The 18027-nt window shown below is 43.8% G+C and overlaps 2 protein-coding genes across 3 annotated transcripts in view; both read left to right on the top strand.

Annotated features, from left to right (window-relative positions):
• FLT1 (fms related receptor tyrosine kinase 1) overlaps positions 1-18027 on the top strand; it is a 482624-nt gene that overhangs the window by 312429 nt on the left and 152168 nt on the right. The window lies entirely within an intron of this gene.
• SLC46A3 (solute carrier family 46 member 3) lies at positions 1719-15699 on the top strand. 2 transcript variants are annotated; one of them, XM_083437178.1, is made up of 7 exons: positions 1719-1920; positions 5047-5189; positions 5603-5806; positions 9131-9995; positions 10462-10545; positions 10840-10996; positions 13164-15699. In XM_083437178.1, the coding sequence occupies exons 3-7, from the start codon at positions 5624-5626 to the stop codon at positions 13249-13251; spliced, it is 1377 nt and encodes a 458-aa protein (XP_083293304.1). In that variant the 5' UTR covers positions 1719-1920; positions 5047-5189; positions 5603-5623; the 3' UTR covers positions 13252-15699. The 2 variants fall into 2 exon arrangements, with proteins under 2 accessions (XP_083293304.1, XP_083293303.1); XM_083437177.1 differs by having other exon boundaries at positions 1746-1920; positions 4976-5189.

Genomic DNA, 18027 nt, shown 5'->3' with positions numbered 1-18027 from the left:
CGGGCCACAGAGAGGTTAGGCTGGCCTCAACCAGAGCCAGGGCTTTTTCAGCTGCGGCTCCAACCTGGTGGAACGCTCTGTCACAAGAGACAAGGGCCCTGCAGGACTTGACATCTTTCCGCAGGGCCTGCAAGACAGAGCTGTTCCACCAGGCCTTTTGGTCAGGGTGCAGCCTGACTCCCTCCTTTGGCAATCTTTACAAAACTTTAGTTTATGATTGCCATCAATTTTGATTTTAATTAATTTTATATTGTTTTATAATGTTGCACTATTTTAGTGTTGTTAGCCGCCCTGAGCCCGGCTTTGGCTGGGGAGGGCGGGATATAAATAAAATTTATTATTATTATTAGCTGTTGGGGTTTTTTTTTTTGTTCTAACGGATCAGTAATATAGAAGCAGCTGTAAAATATGAGAAAAGAAGATTCATAGAGATGCATCTAGCATCCTCATTGTATAGCTTCTCCCATATGCTGAATATGCACCTCTTCTTATGCCATAATGAATTTGAGTTTTTAAGGTGCCACAAGTCTCTGTTGTTTTTACTAACCCAGCTATGCCTCTAGTAACTTATTCTGAGGATTTTCTTTCTAAAACAAATGAGGATTTTTGGATCATGTCAAGTTGCTACTTCCAAGAAATAAAACAGACTGGAAATTCTGTGGGATAAACCGCCTTTGAGACACCACAAAGTTGTCTTTGTTTCAGCTTGCATGAGCATGTGAAATGTATTTGTATTAATCTCATGCTTGTCATTCTAGAAATGGCTAGAGGCCTAAGGCAGACAAGGAGTGCCTTTACCAAGCTTTGCTTGGTAAGACAGCTACAGCCTTTTCTGGATTGATAGCTTGACCACAGTTGTGCATAAAGTCATAGCTTTAAGGTTGGATTACTTGAATGCACTCTGGACACTTCCACTGGCAGGCTGCTTGTGGGGGGGGGGCATATAACCAGCACAGTAATAATTTTATCATTTATATGCTGCCCATCTGACTGGGTTGCCACAGCCCCAGTATTAAAAACGCAGTAAAACACCAATCAAAAGGCAAATAGTTGTTTTTCTGTTTGACATATGATGGGAGGGCATTCCAAAATAATAATATTGTCTGTGAGATCTATACTGGCTGTCACTCTGCTAGAGGGCAGAGTTCAAGTTTTTGGTACAACATATAAAGTGAGCTATCCAGGTTACAAGGAGGAGGAGTTATTGGTTTGTGTGTGTTCTTTTTAGTTTGCATTTTGCGTTTTTATCTTGCGAACTGCCCTGTGATCTACAAATGAAGTAGACAAATTTAATAATAATAATAATAATAATAATAATACAGAGACCACTATTTTTTTTAAAAAACCAACCCCCTACTTTAGCTGTTTTTACTGCATGATTACGAACTGCCTTGCGACAGTTCATGTTGTCTGAGGTTACTTCGGGGCAACTATCTATTCCCTCTCCTTCTGAATCGCGCAGTAGGTAGGAATTAGCGACTGTGGAAACCAGGTGGGAGAGACGGCCTATTGCATAACGCTAGGAGCGACCATGCACTAAGATGTCCCGGGGCGTCCTCGCGCAGCCTTTGGACTCTCACCGCCCCAAACAAGCCAAGCCCAGACTTTGCCAAAGCCGCGCGGCCTCCACAGACCGGGCATGCGCGGAACAACAAGACCGGGCGCGAGGCGGGCTCCTGCGGATTCGAGTGACATGTCGGCGGGCCAATCGCCGCTGTCCTTGCGTGAGGGCTTCTATCTCAAGCATTGGGAGCCAATAAACAGGGCCTCGCATGAGCCGGGCGAGGAGCGCGCGGGGAGCCGAGGGCAGGTAGCGCTTGTCTCCCTAATGGAGACGCGGCGCTCCTTCTTCTGCAACAGGCCATGGAGGCGTAGTAGGAGCTGGGGAAGCGGGAGAGGTGGGGCTGCGTGCGGCCGGAGGTAAGCGAATGGCTAGTAGGGCGGGGCGGGAGCGCAGTTTGCGCGCGCCCGCCGCCGTCATTCCCCGGTGCTGCGTGCGCGCGCGTGCTTTATCGGGAGCGGAGGGGCAAACGCGTGCACAAAAGCTCCGGGTCACGGGGAGGAATTCGGGGAGCTGCTTGCCTGCGCCACATTGTTTACTTTCAAATACCGCCGTGCTTTTTTTCTTTAAAAAAATGTTTAGGGGTACTCTCATTTTCCTACTCATATTGAAATACTGCCCCTCAGTGAGGCAAAAACTTAGATTCACAAAATGTTTAGAGGTGTGTGTACCCCTGCGTCCCCCCGGGAAAAAGCACTGCAAAAATACCTGAGCATCTTCTTGCTTGCACAGAGCGCGCGGCCGTTCGTTCGTTTGCATGGCAGCCGAGGCCGAGCCACTTTGCAATACTGTATAAACTAGGCTGCAGGTGACAAGATGCTGGGAGGGGGGGGGGGATAAAAGAAAACTTCCCCTCCGCCCCACTTAAAACTGGCTGGAGCGGAGGGGAAAACAAATAGGCACAAGTTTCGGACAATCTGACGCGCAGGGAGTGACTTGCAAGGTTGCTGCAGGTGAACGGGTACCGCTCTGCAGTTTGATGACCTGTGGCTCAAAAAGGCAGGCATTTGAGGTTTTTCGAGCCGCCAAGCAGACAGTTGCGCAAAGGCTAAATAACTGACGAGTGCGATTTTTGTTTTGGTGGGTTTTGTTTGCAGTGTCATGTGAGAGATACACATGACCTTAAGAACCAGTTGAGCTTTACTTCACCTTCCTTTTTTTTCCTGGATGAAGTCCGAATGAAGCTGACCAAGCTTTGTTTATTTAAAACAGTGATAGTCATTCTTTTTTAAAAATGCATATTCCCAGGTTTGTTTTCCAGAAAGGAGTTGCAGTGGCAATTGTCACAGCCACGCCCCTTCTAAGGTTGTACAAGATTCTAAGATTACACATTAATCTTATAGTTATTATTGTATTCCTAATTATTATTATTATTATGGTATTCCTATACAATAATAATAATTAGGGACATGTTGCAACAATCAATGCAGATGTGCAGGTGTTGCCTTTTAGCTAGTTCTACCATAGTCGGCCAATAAAGTGAGATGAGCGCCACAAACCTAGTTGGCCACGACTGGACCTAATGGTCAGGGGTCCCTTTACCTTTACCATAGTCTGTGCACATACGTGGGCCAATGATTTGGAGTGGTCCAATGTCTTTCAGAGTGACTTGTGTTTCCCTAGAAGTTCCAATGTACATAACAGAAGTTGCACACCATTCTTTTGAAACTGAAGCACCTAGTGTTTTCAGTGTTCCTAAATGCTTAGCTTTGGAGCATACTGTGGCTTAAAAACTCCCCTTTCTAGCTGATTGGGTGACTCTAAGACACTTGAGGCAGAAATAGTAACATGTCTTTGAGTGTGGACCAGTACAGTACTGTTAAGCAGTTCTGGGCCTGAGACTGTAAGAACCTGTGCTTTTTCCAATGGAGTATAATCTTGGTATTAGCATAATTCCTGCCTTGGAATAATTTTTTTGGAAAATGCATCATCGTCATGTATCCCAAAGTTTTGTCTTTGTAAAATGCACGTTAAATTGTGGTGTCTCTCAGGCCAATCCAGAGGAATAAGAAACTAGAGCTTGCATCCTGGGAGGAAAAAACATACACATTTGCTGCTGGACGGCTGCCTTCTATGAGAAGTGCTGGCATTGTGTTTGGCCCAACACTTAATTTTTCTGAAAGACCCTCTCAAGAGTAGAATGTGTGTGCACACACGTACACACCAGTAACTGCTGCTATAAATATGAACGAGGAACTGGGCTTTTGGGCCCTGAAACAAGTCTCTAGCCCACACCAAATTCATTGGGAAGCTGTGATAGATAACAAAAAAAAACCCCTCAATCAATCTTTATTACAGACCAGACAGGGTAACTCTCCCTGGGGTGACAATAGCTGTATGAGTTCTCCACTGCCTTATAATTCATTGTCTTTTAACTGTCCTGCAAGCAAATCAGGATGAATGCTGAATAAACAGGCCATCTGGAAAAGGCCATAATTTTTCATAAAAGGCACACATGCTGAAACACAACTTTTAAAGATTCGGGAGCCCTGTTCCCTCTTTTAACCAGGTCACTCAACCAGTACTGCAGTTGTTATTAAAGTGCTTTATTTCTGGGGGGAAAAGGTGCTGATACTCCGGGCGGTTGCCCTGGATGGAAAACTTCCTTGGGAGTCAGGAAAAACAAATACATGTAAAACAGTTGTATGTTTTACTGGAACGTCATTAAAATATTGGTATGTAGTTATTACATTATGCGTGATAATTAAAGGACTTGCTGCAACTCTGTACCTTGTTCTGTACTCTTAATACCTGACTGTGCATGCCTATTATCGCCACAGGGTCATACCATCCACGATTCTGCCGGGACATGGGCTCACGCCTCCTTCCCCAAGCCCAGGAAGCATTTTCCCAGCTTAGGGAAGGAGGCGCGGTGCTCTGACGGGGTCCAAGAGGCCTCCTGCCTCCTTCTCTTGCGAAAAAGGTGGCAATACTGTGTACCGTTGTGTACTGCCAGGAAAAAAAAGCATTGGTTGCATTGTCTAATTATGTTTCTCAAGACAGAAAAACAGAAACCAAAATTGCAAAGCAGGAGAATGGATAAAATGACACAGTAGGTTGTTGGCATGTGTCTGTTTTGAGAGACAATGGAGTGCACCTCCAGGGGTGAAGTCAAACTGTTGCATTTGCTGCACCAAAGTGACCTCCCTGAGGCACAAGCCCAGGCATTGTGTATGGAGGTCCTGTGCTGCCCAGATGACAAGACCCTCCTCTCGGCCTCACTGATGTGGCCCAAAGGAAACAATTTGGCTGCAGGAGGCGTACAAGGCCATCCAACCATCTTAGGGACTCCTTTTCTTTTTCCGAAGATACTGCACAAGGCAGTGGAAGTTTAGGGCCAGGGTTTTCCTTGTCCTAGCTAAGGTACTTTCCCAGGTTGATGAGCCCCATCTGCCCCCTCACTTCCCCCTGCAGCATGAGCAGAAACCACCTACCTTCTTGACTGTTAGACTGACTATTACTCTTGTCTGCTCAATCCGCTGGAGCCTGTCTTCACATGCAGTGGAAGTCCATAACTCACCGAGGGTTTGAAAGCCATCAGCTGCCCTCCTGTGGATTAGCCGGCCAGTCGGAGCCATTTCCTGGGGAGCGACCCCTATTGCACGCTGACAACTTCTGGAAGCCACAGGTGAGAGCTGAGTGCAGGGTGGGGATCAAAGGTGATAAACTACCTCAGAAGGCGCATGATGTGTCTGCCACCAGAGGTACTACATTCCATATACCCCCAAACCAGTAGACGTTATTAAAAAAATATAATTCTCTTGTGCTAAACTCGTTTGAAAACCCCATCTTAGCAGTGTAGGTTAGAGCAAATGTGAGTCAGAGCATGTTAAATGGCTCTTTCATAATTTAACAAGGAATTACAGAAGATCCACCCCTTCTGGTGACAGCGCACCAAACCATCAGGGTTGCAGTGTTTTTTATTGCTTGACTCATCACCTGTTGTGAGACTGCAGGTGTGCAGGTACCTTCTCAGTTTGATGAGCCAGTTTGATGTCCTTTCCAGAAGACTGATACATTCTTTTTTTTTTCCTGAAACAGAATTAAAACTCAGATTCAAGCATGAAGAAATTTATGGTAGTGGAACCTGTGGTTGCCTTGTTCATGTTTTTATATTCCATGCCGTTGATGCAGCAGTATGTGTATCGGAGGCTCTGGGAGGAGACCACCAATTCTACCTTCGATAATGACAATGCTTCTCATTGCCATGTGAACCAAAGCGATCCAACTTTCTTGAAGCAAAAGGTAAGCTCAGAGTTCTCCTTGGGTGCATACCAGGCATAGTTAAATGGACAGCACAAGTCTACTGATTTGTATCCAGAAAGCTCCTACTCTCGTTTTCTTGGGAGTAATCTTCACTGAACTCAATGGGTTCAGTGTAAACATCTGAGTTTACACTGGGTAAACTCTGAGTAAACATCTGTAGGATTGGACTGCTAGTCTCTATCTCGGTGAGAGATTTATGCTCTTAAGTTCCACAAACTTTAATGAAAAATTTAATATGCATATGTTTGGGTTGTGCCCACTGGGAGAGAGCGTTGCAAAGAAAACGTCACTTGAGTTAAATGACACAGTCAATGAATTGTCAACTGCTAGAATAGTCAGAGCTGGGACGACCAGGTGCAAAAAAAGAACGGGGCTCTGGCAGCTTTTAAGAGGGTGTTTCAGTAGGCTCACCAACTGAACTTTGTGTGGACTCTTCAAATGTATTCCCATTGAGAGCACATGGCAATAATCCAGCCTGGATGTGACACTTTTGTCAGAGCTTTTCAAAGAATGGTTGCTGATGGTGCACCAACCTAAGCTGGACAAAAGCACCCCTGGCCACAATACTCTTTAGACATCTTCATCCAGGAGTACTGCCAGACCGTAACCTGATATTTCAGGAGGAGGGCTACCCCATCCAAGGCGGGCTGAACTTTAAAAACAGCGAAGTTGTGTATCTCCAACTCACTGATTGCCTTAGGAACTTGAAAATGGTCAGTGTTGGTCACTCGTTTTAGGAATGGTTCAGGATCAAGGATTTTAAAGGGGTATTTTTAAGACGGCTTCCTAGCATTTGCATTCAAGTATCTTTTGTACTGTGTTAGAACTGGATTCATGTTTAATTACAAAGAAGCTCAGAATTCATTAGGCCAGACTGTGGTGCTTCCTAGTGGCTGGCCTGCTTGAACAAATATCTTTATAGCTAAAGTGGGGGATCTTACACTGATACGGTGGTGCCTTGGTTCTCAAACTTAATCCATTCCGGGAGTCCGTTCGAAAACCAGGGCGCAGCTTCCAATTCGCTACAGGAGCTTCCTGCACTCAATCGGGAGCTGCATCAGACATTTGGCTTCCAAAAAACGTTCGCAAACCAGAACACTCACTTCTGGGTTTGTGGCGTTCGAGAGCCAATTTGTTCTGCAGCTAAGGTACCACTGTACACTGTTTAATGTGCAATGCAGGCATTCTGCTTGTTAGACTGGTTGCAGATTGTGGAAAATGCTTTCATTAATAATAGGGTTTGCGAGCAATGCTCCCTTCCTTGCATCTTGTTTTGCCTCACAATGCTCTATCCCTTAATTTAATCTTTATATAAGTTGAGGACTCCTCCCTGTTGAAGTTTTTGTTGTAAGTTCTATTTATTTGCTTCACATACTGTGCCCTAGAGTGAAACGTCTGTCTTCAGATTTTAGACTTGTGGGCCAAATCTTCAGCTAGCGTCACAGTGCAATACTTCATTGGCTTTGCTGGAACTAAGCTGCTTTTAATCCAGGTGCTTCTCATTTACTTTCTTGTGCGCCTGACTTAAGTAGTGGAGTGTTGTGTTTAATTTATATACAGCATATGTTTTCATAACTCTCCCTCGTTATCTGGAATGATCAGCATGTACCTCATGTGAAAAACATGGCTGTGTGCAGCCCAAGCTGACGTGGCAAAGTCCTATTGACTTCTTTAAATAAGTGCATTCAAGGCTCGTGGTTTTTTTCTTTGGATTGCACACAAAGTCAAGCACTAGGGTCATCTTGTACCAGCTGGGATTCTTGCAACATTTGCTTAGTGTTGGGCCTTCTGCCGCTACTCCATCTAGACAGAGTATTGCCATGTAATCGTCTTGCCCAGAGGAAGTTAAAGGTCCTTTTGTGTTAAGAAAGTCTTCAAACAGAAAAACAACAACACGATCATAGGAAACAACAGTCCTGCGGCTTCGGGTGGGGCCCCCTGTTGAGTCTGCTGAGTGAGGGGGCCCTGGACATCTGCTCCAAGGTCCTACTCTGTCTCTCAGAACAGACACATCAAGCGTATCTTCAGTCAGCAAGTGTTTTTCTGCCACTCTCAAGGAGAAAGAATCGTTTACAGAAGGGCCCAAAGGTCACAAAATGCAAGAGGCATAGTCTGCAACATTTCTACGCCAAGTTCAAGTGTGTGCGAGATAACCTCTGTGCATTCTTTGCTTGTCAGTGCTTTCTCTGTGAGCTTGATACATTTGAGCTTTGCACAGAAATGTAATGGACACCTTGCATTTTGTGGCATTTCAACCCCGTGATTTATAATTCTTCTTCCGTCTGTAAATAGATACACAGATACAGGTACGGCTTCGACTGGCATTTCACGCACTGGGTGATGTAGAATCCAGTCCACAAAAGCTTATGCCACGGTAAATGTGTTAAAATCATATCCACGCCATTTAAAGCACACACCTTCCTCCAAAGAATCCTGGGAACTGTAGCTTGTTAAGGGTGCTGGGAATTGTAGCTCTGCGAGGGTGAACTACAGTTCCCAAGATTCTCCCGGGAAAACCTTGTGTTTGAAATGTATGGTGTGAATGTGACCTAAAAAGGTACTTCAGGGCTCTTTTGTGCCTGTGGTTGCTCGGGCTGATCAAAATGTGGCCTCCCCTCTGCACACTGTCTCCTACATGCATGCATGTTGAGTTATGAAAGAGAGAAAGACGATGATGTTTTAAATAATAATTTATGTACTGCTCTTATACCAAAATGGCCTGTAAGTGGTTTGCAACTATAAAACCAATTATAAAATCCATACATAATTAAAATACACTAACAATTCTACCGTAGCATTAAAACATCTTTAATTAAAATATGCCACAAGCCAGTTATAATAAAGAATAATAAGAATAATAAATTTTTATTTATACCCCGCCCTTCCCAGTTTCAAAACCGGGCTCAGGACAGCTAACAGCAAATATAAAACATTGATTAAAATGCGACTTAAAAACAGCATAGAATACAACATAAAATGCAGCATCAATATCAATAAAATCCAAAAATTATGGGGTCATTTTAGGAAGGAAAATAAAGTTAGAAAGCATGACAATTGAAACAACTGAAAAAAACAGTAGGATCAAGTTCAAGTTCAGGTGTGTCTTCAAGAGCCAGTGGAATGCCAATACTGATGGCACCTTGGTATTTCAGCAGGGAGGGCACTCCACGACACACTGAGTCCACGCTTGCCTCCATGTTATCGCAAGCCATTAACAATCAGTTATTACACAGGTTTGCATATATGGATTGACAACCCGCTCCCTGCTACTTTATATTAAATCTGTTTATTTTCTTCTTTCAGGAAGTCCAAGAAAAGATGTCTATTTTTATCTTGAAAACAGACCTGTGTGCGGGTGCCCTCAGCATTTTGGTAGCCTTTGTCGTCGTAGCAAACGGAGAACGCTGGGGGCGCAAAGTGTCGCTGGTTCTTCCTATGGTGGGCAGTCTCGTGAGCAGCATCTTCCTCTGCGCTATATCCTATTTCTCGCTGCCCCTCTCCCTCCTATTCATTTCGGCCTTCGTTACTGGGCTGTTTGGAAGCATAGCAACCTTCCTTGGCGGTGCCTTTGCCTTCATTGCTGACCTTTGCGAGAATGAGAAGCAGAATACCATCCGAATAGCAGTGATCGACTTCATCCTTGGAGTGTTTTCTGGATTGGGAGGACTGTCTTCAGGCTACATTTTAAAGGCTTTGGGCTTTACCTGGACATACGTGATGATGTCACTGCTTCAGGTGGTCAACATTTTGTATGTTGTGTGTTTTTTGGATGACACAGTCCGGGTATCTGAGGTTGAGCCAAAGTCTCTGAAAGAAAAGCTCAAGGAAACCTTTTCTGGAGTTTATGACTTATTTCGGAATTCTTCCTGTAGGAAGCGGACTCTAATCACGTTGCTGCTTTGCACATTCATGACTTACTTGTTCACAATGATTGGCGCGCTTTCTCTTTACACCATCTATGAACTGAACGCCCCACTCTGCTGGAATGCCATCTACATAGGATACGGCTCGGCTGCATCTACTGTTGTCTCTGTGATTGGCTTTCTAGGAATCCTTGTCCTTGTCAAGTACCTAAAGGACTTTTACCTTGTTTACCTCGGGATCTTCTCTTACGTAGGAGGAGCCGTCATGGCTGCCTTTGCCACCACTACGTTGCTGATGTTTTTAGGTGAGTTCAGTACCAGACCGGTGAAAATTCAGAACTTTTGGTAAGAATGCTGGTTATGTAGATGTTTTGAAAACAAGTGGTGCTCACAACCATGAAGAATAATTTCTGGGCTACATTATTTTCAAGAATATATGCAATTTTATAGACATTCCTTGGTTTGAGAACTGCACCACAAAATTCAGAAAAGTATGAATTTTGAAATATATTTACATTTCGGTTTGCATATTGTTTCAGGTTAGGTTCACATTAATCCTTACCAAACCATTGAAAGCCCATTGAAATAGACTTGAGTAACTTAGATGCATCTATTTTAGTGGATCTTCTCTGAGTATGACTTAGTTGGAGATAACCCTATATGACTATCAAAATATCTTGGCTGTTTCCTTTTGCTTTGTTGTATTTTACAGTACAGCTTCATCTTTTTCAGTCTCCTGTTCATAATATTGCTGGCTTGTGTGTTTTACAGTGAGAGTGCCTTCCCTGCTACTTGCTATGCCCATTCCAGTCCTTCGATCCATGTTGTCCAAATTAGTTCTTCCTAATGAACAAGGTGAGTTGAAGTTGCGAAAGGATAGGTCACGGTTGTCATGTCATAAATTACAAAGGGAGTTAGGAGGTGTTGGGTGGATTTGTCAGTTTTATTTTACATTGTTATTTATTATTTGGGGCTTTAAAAAAAATAAAAAAGGTTAACCCTATTAATAAGTTGCATGAATAGTTTAAGTAACACTCTGGAATGCCACCCTGGAATCTTCTGAGAAAAGGCGGTTGAGAAATGTTTCAAATAAATGGAGAATAGCACAAGTGTTTTATTTTAATTTTTTGTGTTTTCTCGTTTTGACAGGAGCTATATTTGCTTGCATCGCCTGCTTAGAGGTCGTGATGGGGACTCTTGGACTTGTCACGTTCAATAGTCTTTATGCTGCCACTGTGGGCTGGTTTCCAGGCTTCAGCTTCCTCTTCTCAGCTGGCCTTTGCATAATTCCGCTGATTACGATGAGGTTGTATACATATTACTCCTCTGGTTAATGCCAAAAGCAAAGCTATTTATTACATTGCATTTATAGTCCACCTTTTCCCCTAAGGAACTCCAGGTGGTCTACGTGGTTCTACCCCTCCCCCTTTCAGTAACCCTGCAAGGTAGGTTTAGAGTTAGAGACAGCGGCTGGCCCAACATGACCCAGAGAGCTGCATATGAACAAGTGCTCCTCTCTTGAGCTACCACCCTTCTGCCAGTGCATCCTTGGTGCATTATAAAAATCTCCAGCATCACTACCTCGTATATTATCAAGTATTAAGATCTGGTAACAGTATTTTTTCTTTATTTTTTTCATTCTCACTTACTTTTTTCCTTTCTTTTTTTTTCTCACTCTTATCTTTTTATGAATGAAATTCTTGTAATGAAATATCAGTTAAATAATTAAGTACAGTGGTACCTTGGCTCTCGAACTTACCGTATTTTTCGCTCTATAAGACACACCACACCATAAGATGCACCTAGTTTTGGGAGGAAGAAAACAAGAAAAAAAATATTCTGAATCCCAGAAGCCAGAACAGCAAGAGGGATCGCTGCGCAGCGATCCCTCTTGCTGTTCTGGCTTCTGGGATAGCTGCGCAGCCTGCATTCGCTCCATAAGACGCACACACATTTCCCCTTACTTTTTTAGGAGGGAAAAAGTGCGTCTTATAGAGCGAAAAATGCGGTAATCTGCTCTGGGAGTCCCGGAACCGTTCACAACCCAAGGCGCAGCTTCCGATTGGCTGCTGAAGCTTCCTGCACTCAAGCAGAAGCCGCGTCGGGCATTTGGCTTCCGAGAAAAGTTTGCAAACCGGAACACTTACTTCCAGGTTTGCGGCATTCGGGAGCCGATTTGTTCGACAACTAAGCCGTTCGAGAACCAAGGTACCAGTGTATTGAATACTGTAAAGTACTGGTAAAGTATTTAGGTGGTGTTCGACTAGCCTTTAAACAGTTGGCCCATTGAAATGAACATGACTAAGTGAGACTCATCCATTTCAATAGGTAGTTGAATATCACCCTTTGACTTGAACAAAGGAGACCAACCAACACCACATTTTTTTCTCAGCACAAGACTTTTCCCGGTCAAAACTTCATTCCAGGGTGTTTGTGAGGGTTAAAAGGGAATAATCCCGTCTGAGCTACTTGGAAGATGGGCTGAGTACAAATGTAATATAGATCAGTAAAAGAATGGTCAGGAAGGGGTGCATCGCTGACAAAAGTCTACCCGTCAGGACAAGAGTATTTGCTAAATATTTCCTGCTATGCTGATTTCCCAACAGTGCCTTGACTTTGTCACATACCTAAAGTATTAGGGTGGACACAGACGAAACATTTAAAATAGTGGTCACAGGGGTCCTTCTCCCTGCAGTATGGAACTTGTCTTAAACATGTTTACAGTGGTACCTTGGTTTTTGAACAGAATGCAGTCCAGGAGTCTGTCCGACTCCCGGAACCATTCGAAAACCAAAGCACGGCTTCCCATTGGTTGCAGGAGCTTCTTGCAGCCCTTCGGAAGCCATGCTGGATGTTTGGCTTCCAAAAACGGTTCGAAAACCGGAATGCTTACTTCTGGGTTTCAATCGTTTGGGAGCCGATTTGTTTGGGAGCCAAGGCGTTCAGCTTCCAAGGTATGACTGTACTAACAAGTAAAATGCTGTTCCAGCTGTCCATCCTTTTCTTTTCTTTGTGTTTCACGTTCTAGAGATAGGCAAAGGGGAGGTGCGTAGGTAAATGCCATGGATTTTCACCAATAGGAATTCTCCTTGGCCAGCTTTTCCCCAGTTCAAACTGAACCATGCTGGAAATTTGCAGAAGTGTTGTTTTTGTACACACGTCCTGGGATAAAGGAGAAGCTATTTTGTGCTGGCAAGGTTGCTTTCAAACTGCTTTAGCTGCTCTTAGAATGTTCCACCTGCCTTTGCTCTTAATCTTAAAGCTGGCATGACAGGTGTTTCCTTCAAAAGGTTAAGAAGACTATCCATTTCAGGTTGCATACAGGGAGGTATTGTCACAACCTTACTGAATACGCCACATGGACCTTTTTCATTGCAGTGTATGACAGCTTTATGATTTCTGTACATTTTCAGTTGACTTAGTACAGTGTGTTCCGTATCTCCTCTTTAAAACGTCTTATCTCTTTCTCCCAGCTGGTTTCTGTATGCCACTTGGCATGAATATCACTTTGCACTACTTATAAATGAAGAAGACTCCCTTGGGGAGAATGCTGACAGCTGAACAGAGAATTTGTCTAAAGGCTAGCCCTCCTCTCCTGTTCTTCTATCATGGCCATACCTGTTGACTCTTATTGGCACAGCTAAAGAAGGATCTGATGTGTCCGTTGTTAGATCTCTACAAGAATTGACCATCCCAGGTTTGCTGCTGTCCTTGATGGTACATAGGATGCTGCGCAAAGCGGTGGCAGGGAAGAGTCGTGAATGGCGTTTTCAGTCTGTTGCTATGCTGGGGTGGGATTCAATCACAAACTGGCAAATTCTCAATGACAGTTAATTGGGAGGTCTTGCACAACAAACCTGCTTTCTCCAAACATCAGGCTTTTCTGCAGTAAGGAAAGTGATGGGGAAATGGACTGGAAAGGATAGGGTTGCTGGACACAACATTGTCTAGCATCTCCACGAACAAATCAGGGTGAATGCTCACTAAATAGCCAATGTAGCAAACAGATCAGGAATGAATGCTCAGTAAACAGATTGTCTGGAAGCACCCAAAGCACTGCCTTGGTTGAGCTGCTTCAAAGGCAATTGGCAATTGGCCGGTGCGGAAACAGGAGTGATGTCAGAACTGGGATCAGGCCCTTGATGTCTTGGTGCACCTGCACATGGCTGTTAATGTTTCAGTGCAATCAGTAGCAGATAGTGTGGTGCTGCTGCTCACCTGAACTCAGGTTGGTTGTCACTTCTGCTTACTGGAAAGGGCAAGGCGTCACCGTGTTTGGACACATTTCTGTTCTCTCATCATTTTGAAATGCCCTGGCCTTTGAGTTTCGGAATTCTGTGACTCCTGTATTAACCAGACTTTCTTGTGTACACCAGTAAGTCTGTGATTCATACCTGCTTTCAGGAAGTGGACAGATGGGCAGCAGCGACACTACTCCCTCAGCAAGGAAATGATGCACTTATTTTGCATGCAGTGCAATCTTATGTGTGGCTATTGAGAAATAAGCCCATTGGGTTCAGTAGAACTTACCTACAGGGTTGAACTATTATACAGTCGCAGCTTGGTTTTCGAACAGAATGCATTCCGGAAGCCCGTTTGATTTCCAAAACATTTGGAAACCAAGGCGTGGCTTCCAACTGGCTTCCGATTGCGCAGGCGCACTGGAAACAATAGCGGAAGCCGCATCAGGTGTTCAGCTTCCAAAAAAAGTTCAAAAACCGGAACACTCACTTCTGGGTTTCGATTGTTCGGGAGCCAAAACGTACAAGTACCAAGGCATTTGAAAACCAAGATACTACTGTATATTGATATGTAAATTGAATTATCTACTCTTGCAACAGGAAGGTCGTGTTTGTGTTGCAGAGGGAGTTAAGAATCACAGGATGGGTGAAGTGCTGTCAACACACCCTGTTTGAGCAATTGCATGGAGGTCCTACATAGCTTCCCCAATTTTTGTGTGACCACATCTGCAAGCAAGCCCTGTGGCCAGACAAGCTTAAGAAAATACAGAAACTGAGCCAATTATTTTTAAAATAATTCTGAACAAACCTGATTCTTTTTTACACAGAGGACAGGCAGGTGCCTTGAATGCAAACAGTCTATAATAATGATTGGCAATCTTTGCTTGGAATCTAAGGTAAGTTAACTTAAGGAACATAATGGAAAAAAGGCTCCCATCTCCTCTTCCGCCTCTGTAGCCACCTGAATCCCTCCCCCTGAAAAAAGCCACTCTGGAAGGTTATGTCTCCTTCCCGAATCATGTAGGATGGGGTGCTAAGGGCTATTGGGAGAGCTGGAGAATCAACTGGAATTGGGCTTGGATCCTAAGTTAAAGAAGTTTATGGAAGGAAAGGTTCCAGTCTGTTCTTCCACCCAACAGCTCCCCACACCCTGTCCCCCGTTGTTCAGGAAGGGCCACCAAACCTCTGCAGAGGCTTTCACGATGACAGAGGAGACGAGAAGAGGGGGCTGCCAATTCCACGAACCTCCATAAGTTAACCTACTTTATGTTGCATACAATTGTATAAAATAACACTGTGATTTATCTTGCGCTATTTTCCTTAAATTGTTCTATTGGGCCTAAGAATGGGCGAGTCTTTCAATTTCAACATCAGTTTGCAAATTCTTTCATTTTTTAAAAAGGTCAGCATTTTAGTACAAATTTCTCCTACATGCACATTTTTGTACGCAATGTTTTTGCAAGTAGTATCCACTAATATAATGCATTTTTATGCACACTTTACCTAATTTGTATGAATTGCTTGATTAGAGATCTGCATTGCAAAATTCAAAGAAGTCTGAATTTCAAAGGATGACTGTATTTGGTTCATATATTTTCAGGAGTTAGGAAGATTCGCCTTTAAATGTGAACCAAATCCCTCATTAGCCTGGCCTACCAATGCACTTAGGTATACAAAAGTGAGGATTAATCAGTAATGTTTACTGTATGCTGTTTTCCCCCCCTAACAGCACTTTCTATGGTGGATAAAAGAGGATTTGTTGTAAACATTTTTTTAAAAAGACCCTAATGTAAATGTATATTTTTTTAAAAGATTGACTTGTTGAATTATTAGGTAGTGTTTCAATTGATTCATTTGATTCATTTGATAGGGTCGGTTCACATGAAAACGAAGAGCAAGACCTTGCAGTTCAGGATAAGCATGTTGAACCTGTGAAGCCTGCAATGCAAAATGTAGCTGCCTGCAGGGTAGACACTACGTAATGTTTTGGGCTGCAGTTCAACACAAGATTAGGTGTGCTTAAAGCTCTTTTGAAATAACTGGATTTAAAGCTCCCATCCCGAACATAAGTGGGCTACCTGTCTGGGTCTCACATGGCCCTTCCACTTCCTCGATGTGGAACCCCAGAGTCTGCCATACCTGCCGCCACCACCATTACGGGGGGGCGGGGACAGCAGGCAGGCATTCCTGCTTGTGTGTGGGTCAGGCATAGTGTGCCACAGATATAGAGTGGTGCTTTGGAGCTCCATTCTTGGCCCACACTCTGTGGTTTGGTTGTGTGTGTGTGTGTAGGAATGCTGGCCATTTTCCAAACCTCTGGTAGTGCTGATTGCACTCACCAGTGATGGCTAGAGTGGTTCTGCCAGTGAAATAGTTACAACACAGAGAAAGGCAGTAGCAGATCAGACTGGTTGGCTAGATGAAGGTGAATGGGGAGAGGGAAGCCTCTCTCTCTCTCTCTCTCTCTCTCTGTGTGTGTGTGTGTGTGTGTGCGCGCGCGCACACACACACACACACACACACACACACCTGCGTGCATGCCAGCCAAGAAGAGGGAACTTCTGTGTTTGCAAGTGAGGGAATACCGTACGTGTTTTTGTGAGTGAGAAGATGAATGATGGTTGAATGAAGAGAAGGGGGGAGAGAGAGAGAAAGTGCTGCCCCCTCCCCACACTTTTGGACCACATTCCAATGGTGGACAGTTTCCCCCTAAGCGGAGATGGCCCTAAACCCCAAAAAAACTTTCTCATCTTCTTGCTGGAAAGAAAGCCTTGTCAATAACATTTTCCAAATCAAGAATCTTAATTTTGTCTCTCCTTGAGCCCTTTAACATTTTTCTCCCATCTGGTCTGGAGAATCTTCCTCATTTCTTTTTACAACTCTTTTGAGCTCCTGTGATGGAACCAGAGCTGTGCATCTAATTAGTTCACAGTTAATGTGCTGTAAAGTGTAATTTTGTACTTGCACCGCACTTTTCATCTTCAGAGAGCTTGGCAAATATGTAAGTCATTAATCTTCTCGATGCTGCTCTGAGGCAGGTACTCTTTGCCAACTTCACCTTCCACCTCTGGGTGGACAACCTTTTCATATCGAAATTGTCTCAGGGCCACAGAGCAAATTAATATTAGAGAGTGAGATGATAAAACTGCTTCTGCCACTTGGGTTTATATGCTCTATAATGACAGTATGTATAGAGAATGCCATTCAGTGGCATCTCTCCTCCCTCCCCCCGCATAAAATATGTTGTAAGCAACACCTGGCAAGTTTTTCATATCGCTAACATTTAGGATGTTATTTCCCCTCTTGCCATATATTGCTTTGCGGTATCATGAAGTGCTGAGGTGCTTTCATGCTGATGGTTTTATGAGAGTTCCTTGGTGACTTATAATGCTCCCTCTCAGTCTCTGTGATCCACACACCCCTCTCCCCCATAGATGAAATTAAGATGTCCATGGGAAGATTGTGATATGTCTCTGAAAGAGTTTTTAACGAACCCGGACTGCCGTCAGGAGTGAGGAAACAGCAGGTGCTGGGCAGCACTTCTCTTTCCTGCAGTTTGCCCACTCAGAATTTATTTCCCCCAGTTGCTTATCTCCCTGTGCGGAAAAAATATCTGGGGACTCATCCATTCAGGTTGTTTATACAATGTGTGCTGTTAGAATGATGTTTTATGTTCTTTAGGGGTTTTTTGTGTCCATGATATTGCTGTGCTTTATTTTAATGAACTAACATTCATTAATTTGGAGAACCTTTGGGTTGAAAGCTTGGCTATAAATCCAATTAGTAATAATAACATCTTTTCCTACCCTCTTCCTTCAATCAGACTGCAGCCTTACCTAGCAAATTCCATTTTTTAAAAGTCAGGAGACTGATTGATGTTATCTCCTATGTAATGTCTGCTACACCCCACCCCACCCTGATCGTGAAGGTTGCAGATTGTTTGGGGTCATAATTGATTACACTGTAAATAGCATTTTGGGAGCTTTGGAAGCGTGGGAAATGAGCAGCGGACTGGGCACTCTTTCCTCAGCCTAATGTACCCAATTGCCCCCTCTTCCACATCTCTGTATTTCTTAATTTGTATATGTGGCTAGCC

This window comes from Podarcis tiliguerta (genome assembly GCF_965153285.1).
Source record: "Podarcis tiliguerta genome assembly, chromosome: 4".
NCBI classification, from domain to species: domain Eukaryota; kingdom Metazoa; phylum Chordata; class Lepidosauria; order Squamata; family Lacertidae; genus Podarcis; species Podarcis tiliguerta.
Note: the sequence above shows the minus strand (reverse complement) of the source record. Positions and strands in the feature narration are given on the sequence as shown.

What these genes read in the sequence shown, in the direction of transcription:
- SLC46A3 (XM_083437178.1), top strand. Translation starts at nt 5,624, where the DNA reads ATGAAGAAATTTATGGTAGTGGAACCTGTGGTTGCCTTGTTCATGTTT. An exon ending in TACGTTGCTGATGTTTTTAG is followed by an intron (nt 9,996 to 10,461) that starts GTGAGTTCAGTA and finishes TGTGTTTTACAG; the next exon opens with TGAGAGTGCCTTCCCTGCTA. An exon ending in AGTTCTTCCTAATGAACAAG is followed by an intron (nt 10,546 to 10,839) that starts GTGAGTTGAAGT and finishes TCGTTTTGACAG; the next exon opens with GAGCTATATTTGCTTGCATC.